Source organism: Musca autumnalis, unplaced genomic scaffold, assembly GCF_047663935.1.
Source record: "Musca autumnalis isolate F117 unplaced genomic scaffold, ASM4766393v1 scaffold_2, whole genome shotgun sequence".
NCBI classification, from domain to species: domain Eukaryota; kingdom Metazoa; phylum Arthropoda; class Insecta; order Diptera; family Muscidae; genus Musca; species Musca autumnalis.
This window is the reverse complement of record NW_027411755.1, coordinates 184,325,207-184,335,380: the sequence shown is the minus strand read 5'-3', so window position 1 is coordinate 184,335,380 and position 10,174 is coordinate 184,325,207. Positions and strand designations below refer to the sequence as shown.

The 10,174-nt window shown below is 33.9% G+C and overlaps 1 protein-coding gene across 1 annotated transcript; it reads right to left on the bottom strand.

Annotated features, from left to right (window-relative positions):
• Positions 1–5,004: 5,004 nt before the first annotated feature.
• Positions 5,005–7,035, bottom strand: LOC141394997 (eukaryotic translation initiation factor 4E-binding protein-like). The gene is made up of 2 exons (XM_073970277.1): positions 6,498–7,035; positions 5,005–5,260 (listed from the first exon to the last, which is right to left on the bottom strand). Exons 1-2 carry the CDS (start codon positions 6,634–6,636, stop codon positions 5,052–5,054), a joined length of 348 nt encoding a protein of 115 aa, XP_073826378.1. The 5' UTR covers positions 6,637–7,035; the 3' UTR covers positions 5,005–5,051.
• Between the last annotated feature and the right edge of the window lie 3,139 nt (positions 7,036–10,174).

The window sequence follows — 10,174 nt, the reverse complement described above, 5'->3', positions numbered from 1 at the left end:
CTATTTGAGGTTTGAAAAAATATTCTTAAAAAATCCACGCCTCTATTTGAGGTTTGAAAAAATATTCTTAAAAAATCCACGCCTCTATTTGAGGTTTGAAAAAATATTCTTAAAAAATCCACGCCTCTATCAAAGGCTTGAAAAAATATTCTTAAAAAATCCACGCCTCTATTTGAGGTTTGAAAAAATATTCTTAAAAAATCCACGCCTCTATTTGAGGTTTGAAAAAATATTCTTAAAAAATCCACGCCTCTATGAAAGGCTTGAAAAAAGATTCTTAAAAATCCACGCCTGTATCAAAGGCTTGAAAAAATATTCTTAAAAAATCCACGCCTCTATCAAAGGCTTGAAAAAATATTCTTAAAAAATCCACGCATCTATGAAAGGCTTGAAAAAAGATTCTTAAAAATCCACGCCTGTATCAAAGGCTTGAAAAAATATTCTTAAAAAATCCACGCCTCTATCAAAGGCTTGAAAAAATATTCTTAAAAAATCCACGCCTCTATCAAAGGCTTGAAAAAATATTCTTAAAAAATCCACGCCTCTATCAAAGGCTTGAAAAAATATTCTTAAAAAATCCACGCCTCTATCAAAGGCTTGAAAAAATATTCTTAAAAAATCCACGCCTCTATCAAAGGCTTGAAAAAATATTCTTAAAAAATCCACGCCACTATCAAAGGCTTGAAAAAATATTTTTAAAAAATCCACGCCTCTATCAAAGGCTTGAAAAAATATTCTTAAAAAATCCACGCCTCTATCAGAGACATGAAAAAATATTCTTAAAAAATCCACGTCTCTATCAGAGGCTTGAAAAAATATTCTTAAAAAAATCCACGCCTCTATCAAAGGCTTGAAAAAATATTCTTAAAAAATCCACGCCTCTATCAAAGGCTTGAAAAAATATTCTTAAAAAATCCACGCCTCTATCAGAGGCTTAAAAAAAATACTCTTAAAAAATCCACGCCTCTATCAAAGGCTTGAAAAAATATTCTTAAAAAATCCACGCCTCTATCAAAGGCTTGAAAAAATATTCTTAAAAAATCCACGCCTCTATCAAAGGCTTGAAAAAATATTCTTAAAAAATCCACGCCTCTATCAAAGGCTTGAAAAAATATTCTTAAAAAATCCACGCCTCTATCAGAGGCTTGAAAAAATATTCTTGAAAAATCCACGCCTCTATCAGAGGCTTGAAAACATATTCTTAAAAAATCCACGCCGCTATCAGAGGCTTGAAAAAAATATTCTTAAAAAATCCACGCCTCTATCAGGGGCTTGAACAAATATTCTTAAAAAATCCACGCCTCTATCAAAGGCTTGAACAAATATTCTTAAAAAATCCACGCCTCTATCAAAGGCTTGAAAAAATATTCTTAAAAAATCCACGCCTCTATCAAAGGCTTGAAAAAATATTCTTAAAAAATCCACGCCTCTATCAAAGGCTTGAAAAAATATTCTTAAAAAATCCACGCCACTATCAAAGGCTTGAAAAAATATTTTTAAAAAATCCACGCCTCTATCAAAGGCTTGAAAAAATATTCTTAAAAAATCCACGCCTCTATCAGAGACATGAAAAAATATTCTTAAAAAATCCACGCCTCTATCAGAGGCTTGAAAAAATATTCTTAAAAAAATCCACGCCTCTATCAAAGGCTTGAAAAAATATTCTTAAATAATCCACGCCTCTATCAAAGGCTTGAAAAAATATTCTTAAAAAATCCACGCCTCTATCAGAGGCTTGAAAAAATATTCTTAAAAAATCCACGCCTCTATCAAAGGCTTGAAAAAATATTCTTAAAAAATCCACGCCTCTATCAGAGGCTTGAAAAAATATTCTTAAAAAATCCACGCCTCTATCAAAGGCTTGAAAAAATATTCTTAAAAAATCCACGCCTCTATCAAAGGCTTGAAAAAATATTCTTAAAAAATCCACGCCACTATCAAAGGCTTGAAAAAATATTTTTAAAAAATCCACGCCTCTATCAAAGGCTTGAAAAAATATTCTTAAAAAATCCACGCCTCTATCAAAGGCTTGAAAAAATATTTTTAAAAAATCCACGCCTCTATCAAAGGCTTGAAAAAATATTCTTAAAAAATCCACGCCTCTATCAGAGACATGAAAAAAATATTCTTAAAAAATCCACGCCTCTATCAGAGGCTTGAAAAAATATTCTTAAAAAAATCCACGCCTCTATCAAAGGCTTGAAAAAATATTCTTAAAAAATCCACGCCTCTATCAAAGGCTTGAAAAAATATTCTTAAAAAATCCACGCCTCTATCAGAGGCTTGAAAAAATATTCTTAAAAAATCCACGCCTCTATCAAAGGCTTGAAAAAATATTCTTAAAAAATCCACGCCACTATCAAAGGCTTGAAAAAATATTTTTAAAAAATCCACGCCTCTATCAAAGGCTTGAAAAAATATTCTTAAAAAATCCACGCCTCTATCAAAGGCTTGAAAAAATATTTTTAAAAAATCCACGCCTCTATCAAAGGCTTGAAAAAATATTCTTAAAAAATCCACGCCTCTATCAGAGACATGAAAAAATATTCTTAAAAAATCCACGCCTCTATCAGAGGCTTGAAAAAATATTCTTAAAAAAATCCACGCCTCTATCAAAGGCTTGAAAAAATATTCTTAAAAAATCCACGCCTCTATCAAAGGCTTGAAAAAATATTCTTAAAAAATCCACGCCTCTATCAAAGGCTTGAAAAAATATTCTTAAAAAATCCACGCCTCTATCAGAGGCTTGAAAAAATATTCTTAAAAAATCCACGCCTCTATCAAAGGCTTGAAAAAATATTCTTAAAAAATCCACGCCTCTATCAAAGGCTTGAAAAAATATTCTTAAAAAATCCACGCCTCTATCAGAGGCTTGAAAAAATATTCTTGAAAAATTCACGCCTCTATCAGAGGCTTGAAAACATATTCTTAAAAAATCCACGCCGCTATCAGAGGCTTGAAAAAAATATTCTTAAAAAATCCACGCCTCTATCAGGGGCTTGAACAAATATTCTTAAAAAATCCACGCCTCTATCAAAGGCTTGAACAAATATTCTTAAAAAATCCACGCCTCTATCAAAGGCTTGAAAAAATATTCTTAAAAAATCCACGCCTCTATCAAAGGCTTGAAAAAATATTCTTAAAAAATCCACGCCTCTATCAAAGGCTTGAACAAATATTCTTAAAAAATCCACGCCTCTGTCAGAGGCTTGAAGAAATATTCTTAGAAAATCCACGCCTCTATCAGAGGCTTGAAGAAATATTCTTAAAAAATCCACGCCTCTATCAGAGGCTTCAAAAAATATTCTTAAAAAATCCACGCCTCTGTCAGAGGCTTGAAGAAATATTCTTAGAAAATCCACGCCTCTATCATAGGCTTGAAGAAATATTCTTAAAAAATCCACGCCTCTATCAGAGGCTTCAAAAAATATTCTTAAAAAATCCACGCCTCTATCAGAGGCTTCAAAAAATATTCTTAAAAAATCCACGCCTCTATCAGAGGCTTGAAAAAATATTCTTAAAAACTCCACGCCTCTATCAAAGGCTTGAAAAATATTCTTAAAAAATCCACGCCTCCGTTATATGGAGGCTATACCAAAACCTTGACCTATGTCCAACATTTTTGGTGAGGAAGTTTCTGTACCATTGGGAACCCCAAATGCCAAATTACATCCCATTCGGCCTAAAAATGAAGATAGAATCCTAAAAATACTTAAATCGGGTGGTACCGCTATATGGGAGCTATAGCTACATATATATGTTCGCTTACTGAGGGCAACTAAGCATACATTTCAATGCATTATTTACACTCATTTGCTCCCAGTGAGCGCGCACTATCGGTCGATGGAGCAAATATTTGCCTAATGTGACCTTACCTTTAGACAATCTGTGAAGTCAATAACATCTTTTCTAGGAAGATGAGGAAAGTTGACAACTAAAATCTCGCCTGATCTGTTCATACAGAGACATCATAGAACTTATCTCCACCAACAAGAAATCGATAATATTTTTGTTTGAAACAATTAATTAAGCATTTCCCTGTTGCAAAACTTTCTGGATTCCTTTAAGAAGGAGTTTGGAAGTTCGCTCAACTGGTTACCCCATAGTTGCAGGAATGTTTCTCAACATATTCAAATGAAACACTATACATATATATATATTTTTTAAATAAATATTTTTTATATTTATATTTTCATTATTATTTTTTTTTTGCTTTTTTTTCTAGTATTTTTTATAAAAAAAAATTATACTTAAAGCTATAACATGACACAGATAATGATGAAGCTATTTTTTTCTATTACAATTTCAAAAAAATAGAAATGAAAAACTTTTGACAAAAAATTAAAATTTTTACAACAAAATTTCAAAAAATTAAACAAAAAATTATGAAAAAATACATTTTTTTAATACAATGATATGATATTTCTTGAATTGTGGGTTTAAAGGGTCCAGTCAATATGACTGAAATAGGAGGTATATAACAAAAGAAATTATAAAATAAAAATTAAGAAAATAAAAAAAGTTGACTATAACTAAATGAGGCTTGGTGATGGTGTGTGTGTGGGATTATAACTACCAAAAATTAGGAGAAATTTAAGAACTATTTGTTGTTAAGGAAATTTTGCTTGAAACTGCAAAGGCTCGTCCATAGAGTAGGTTTACACTAGTACTTATTATCATGAGATGGATTCTATAAAAGAGGATTTTCTTGGTAATAAGTGCCGGTGCAAATGCTATTCTAGTTGGCTTTCCTGCCAGGCAGCATTAGTTTTTGAATTGGCTTGGAATTTTTAGCGAAGTACAAATGTTCGTTCTCTTCTTGTCCACATAGTTGTTATTTAAGTAGTAAATCTATTAAATTTGTTTAATTAGTTTTCTTTACTTAAAGCTCTCTGGGCTTAGTTTTTTGTTTTTATGGATCCCTTGTTTTGTTGTATTCGATGTTTAAATCAAACATTCCGGGTGATGATAATGTTTTTGGCAGGGATTCTTTCAGGTAATTTGGTGTGTGTATATGAGAGAGAGAGAGAGAGAGAGAGAGAGGTGCATGTTTACAATTCCAATTGGAATTGTTCTTGATCCTCAATCTTCAGTGACTCTGTCTTCTTGACCAAATCTGTTGGTGGTGGTACACATTTACGGAATGGTGTACGTGGTGTACCCTTGAGCAGGCAGGTGGGAATATTGGCAGGTGGTGATTGACTCAAGGGTGATTGTCTGAGATTTTTCAAGAAAGCACGTTCATAAATCAAACGGGTACCTGTAAGAGAGGAGAAATAAAGAAAAAAATTAGTAAAATTGTTGGGAATCTTGAAAATTTTGTAAGGATTTTATGTGTCTGGCGGAGGTCATGATTTTTTTATTAAAAATATATTATGGACATTTTAGAAATTGCTAAAAGAATTTGATTGGCTTGAATATGTAAAAAATGAAATTTTTGAAAACTAAAAATATAAAATTAAACATTTTTAATTGTTTAGTTTTGGCAGTAGATCCCAGAAAGAAAAATTGAAAAAAGAAATACCTATTAAAAATTCCTTTAAATTTTTTTGTGCAGGCCAATTTAGTATTTCCTACAACGCAGTTGTTTTATCTTTATAATGCAGATATGATTTATATTTCTTTCGGGAAACCAATGGCCTTGTCCAATTTTATCTTCCTAATGACTTCTAATCACCAATGATAAGCATTGCCAAGAAATGTTGATAAGGAAAATAAGTCATTAAAGTTATTTGTGGGTGGCTATCCCCAAAGTAATAACAAATTAAGTGTCCAAATAATTCATGATGAATCACACTTATTTTCGGTCATGGAAACATTATGTCCCAATAATGTCTAAAAAAATGTCTTAATTTTTTTGACAAATTTTACTTTCTTTGGACATTTTTTAATTCACTTATTTTTTTATATTCTGAATTTTCTAATTCCAAATTTTTTTAATTTTTGTTTGATGTCAGTCATCACATTCATGTTGGAAATTGTTGGAATAATTTGATTTTTACTATTTTTTTTAATAGTCTTTAATTTTTTTTTTAACTGTGTTCTTTGTAAAACGTTTTCAACATTTTTCTTTGAAATTTTTAGCTCCGATATTTGGGATTTTAAATGTATGTTTTATCTTTTAATTTACTTTTTTTTAATTCATTTTATTTGAAACCCGATAGCTACTTTTCAGTCCATGTAAACTACATTTTCTTTGAATATTCACCTATTTCCTCCTATTTGTTAATTTATCCCCACATTTTATGAAAAGACCGATACTTATCAGCCGAATTACCATTAGGGTTTCATTTCACTTAAAGTTTTCATCTTCAATTTTCTTCTGATACTATTTCCACTATTTTGTTTTTTTTTAGCTTTCCACAGTTTTCTAGGATTTTCTTTTAAAATCTATGTTTGCCTCACAAAACGAAAACACTGACCTCAGACACACACTACACTGTTCTCTTTCTACTCTTCATTCACTTTTAAAAATCTTCTTCTTCAAGGAAACTTACCACCAGGTGTTGTCGAATACAAGGTTCCGCCAGGTGTCGAAGAATAAACTTCTGGCATTTGGATGGGATCCGAAATTTTGATGGTCTTGGTTTTGTGGGGGACATGCATGGCTTGACGGGCAGTAGGTGAAGCAGACATGGTGACTAGTTGTTTGTTATGTTTTGCTCAAACTCAAATTAAAACACTTATTTTCTTTGTTATTAATTTTTCTTTCACTTGGTGAAGAATTTTTTGCTTTGTTTAATTATATTTTTTTAATTTAATAAAAATCACTTGTTTTTAAACTTTATTTCTTCAATTTGTTTAAAAACACTTGTTTTGTTTTTTCCGAAAATTTCACTTTGGTTATCTTCTTTTCTAAGAGAATTGAAAAACTCTTGTCTGGTGTATTTTTCCTTCCAACTTTTGAAAAAAAAAACTTTGTAGCTTTTTAGACAACTAACCGCTTTGAAAGCTGTTGGTGAAATGTTGTTCTTTCTTGGCTATGTTGCCGGTATTTATACGAATGGTGAACGTGCTAGAACACACATGAAATGTAGTGAGAGTATGTATGTGTGTATCTGTGTGTGTGCGCCAGTGCCAGATACGTACTCTCATAGATACTCACACCATAGAACAACAACAATAGAACAAAATAAACAAAACAACATATGCATGACGAATAACAACAATAACAACGGGCAAGGCCACCAATCGTCTCCGCGCCATGTGTACTTTCTTTTTCAAACTCTCTCCCTCTCTCTGTCGCACACAACAGAAAAGTTTAGATAACATCTCAGTCTCTCAATCTGTGGTAGGGTTGCCATTCTTGTAATTTATAAAATTTTTGTGCACTGCAAAAAGTGAAACGACCCCCGAAATATTGAGATAAAAAAGGTGGCGATTCGAAGATTCACGTGGCCAGGTTATTTTCAAACAAAAAACTCCAGTTTTACTCCAGGGCAAGATCCAACATAAAAGGCAAGAGTCCTTCAAACTGTGGATTAAACCAAGAACAAAACGAATGCTGTACAAAAAAACAGCTGATGTTGAGAGTACAAACTGGTGACTTGTAAAAATAACGATCTTTTTTTTTTTTAATAAAAACCGACCTTATAAGTATTTCTAAAAAAGACACCTTCAGTTACCGTGCGTTTAGATACCTCAAAAAGAACCGGCTTCCTCCAATATTTCAAAACGGCAGATAAATATTTCATCCAAGGTTTCAAGTTACTTAAATTCGTATTGGCTGTTGAGACATAGAGAAAAAAGGGCCAAAGAGAGAAGATGATCGGAGAATTTAAGAGGGTATAGTGCGATCATCTTATATGTACAAGGTAACAAGAAAAATTCCGATGTTCTTCGGCTGCAATTTAAAAAAAAAATTGAAAAACTTTGATTCTTCTTGTGGATTATTTTTATACCCTCAGCATTTATGCTAACGAGGGTATATACACTTTTTAGACCCCAAGTATGTTTGGACGAAATGTGTTTCAGACAATTTGGAGTCGATTGAGCAATGTACGTCCGTCTGTCTGTCTGGCTGGAGCGCACGATAACTCTCGAACGGATCAACCGATTCGGTCCAAAATTTGGCTTTCGTAATATCTTGTCCAAACTTAGTTTAAGTTCGAAGATGGGTTATATCGGTCAACTCCTTCCGGTACCTCCCCCACAAAAGTTCGAAAATGTTCGGCAAATTTGTACGTACGATAACTCTTGAAGGGTTTATCTGATTTGATCCATACTTTGTACATCGTGAAATGTCTACCAGATTTAGATGATGCTCCAATATGGACTCAATCGGTCCACTCCTTCGGGTACCTCCCACACAAAATTTCGGATAAGTTCAGTTTAGGACCTGCTCTCAAATCGCTTTGATTTTTGTTGTAGCAACTTGTATTCACTGCCCCCTATACAACGGTACAACTCTCACCAGGGGCAAATCTATACTTCCTGAGAAAATAGCCTGAAAGTTGCAAAAACCCCTATGACACCGTGTGAGGTGGTTGGAGAGCAAGATAACACTCGGACGGATCTGCCGATTCGGTCCAAAATTTGGCCTTAGTAATGTTTTGTCCAAACGTTGTTAAGTTTGAAGATAAGCCATAACGGTCCACTCCTTCAGGTACCTCCCCCACAAAAATTCAAAAATGTTCGGAAAAATTGTTCGTACCGTAAATTTTTAAGGGAGTGGCCGAATTGGTCTATACTTTACACATCCTAATATATATACCAGATATAAACCAGGTTCAAATATGTACTGTATTTGTACACTCCATCCGGTAACTCCTACACACAATTTCGAATAAGTTCACTTTAAAACCTGATATCGAATCACTTTGATTTTTGTTGAAGCAACTTGCATTCGCTGCCTCAATTACCATGGTAAACGTTTTTTCAGGGGCAAATCCATACTTCTTGAACAAATAGCCCGAAGAGTGTAAAAACCCCCTATGGCATCATATGTTCTGGCTGGAGATCCACTTCCATAACGGTAAATGTCGATCCATTCCTCTTAGTATCTCCTCCGCAAAACTTTTGATCTTTAATCCTAATCAACATTTTTGTCGGTTCAAACGCCCAAAATTTTTAAAAACATACGTATTTTGGGAAAAAATTTTTTCAATATACACAGGCCAGAAAGGGTCTGAGGCTTGTTGACATAAACCCGCGACTTCAAAAAGCCCCACAAAAAGAAGTCGGGAGCGGTCAAATCGGTCGATGCACCGTCCTATTGGAACCACATGTTTTCCAATCCCATTTCATCAAATTGCGGCAAGAAGAACTCGTTGATCATTGCTCTGTAGCGCTCACCATTCACAGTAACCGTTTGGCCTGTGACGTCTTCGAAGAAAAAAGGTCGGATGACTCCTCCAGCGAAAACAGCACACCATACAGTGACTTTGAGCGGGTGTAATGGCTCTTCGTAGGTTACACGCGGATATTCAGTGCCCCAGAAGCGTAATTTTTGGACGTTGGACGGCCAGGAAATCTGCGACGAAATTCACGTTGTGCCAAAGTAACCGACCGATTATTGGTCATATAAATAGTCACCAATATTCCGCGTTCTGGAGCAGTGTAGCGTAACATTGTTTATTAACGTGTATGTCGCATGTGTTTACTACACAAATGTCAAAACAGAACTGACATTAAGGACCAATCGCAAAATTTATTGCATTTTCTGATAGGAGGATTACTTTTGCGCCACCTTGTAATATCACAGGTAGTTATCAGAGGATTGGGATTGAGTTAAAGGAAAGGATCACAGATTTATTTCGCCTCATTTATGAAGCATAGCCGTCCTTGTATTTTTCGGGATCATTAGTTCGAACGACAGTCGTCAGATTTTGGGATAAATGGTTGGATATTTGGATCTGATGTTGGAAGATTTGTGACATTTAAAAAAGGAATGTTCAGCGCCTTTCGGAACACCGCTTCTTTGTAGGTACACTTTGTCGTAGGAGTGGCCTGCTATGATTCTATTGATAAGTTTTGTTCAGGTTCATTTTGTGGAACCGTGGCTTGCTAAAGACATTGTCAACGTGCTGAAAGAAATATCTGCCTTCAGTTTCCGACATTCGTGTACATTCATCATTCCATTCTGATTTCACTTGGTATTTAATGTGCTTCAAGGCTTCATTCGGGGCCAGATCCTTAGTTCCAAAGAGGTTGTGGTTTTGGGAAAAATTGTTGG

What these genes read in the sequence shown, in the direction of transcription:
- LOC141394997 (XM_073970277.1), bottom strand. Translation starts at nt 6,636, where the DNA reads ATGTCTGCTTCACCTACTGCCCGTCAAGCCATGCATGTCCCCCACAAA. An exon ending in GTATTCGACAACACCTGGTG is followed by an intron (nt 5,261 to 6,497) that starts GTAAGTTTCCTT and finishes CCTCTCTTACAG; the next exon opens with GTACCCGTTTGATTTATGAA.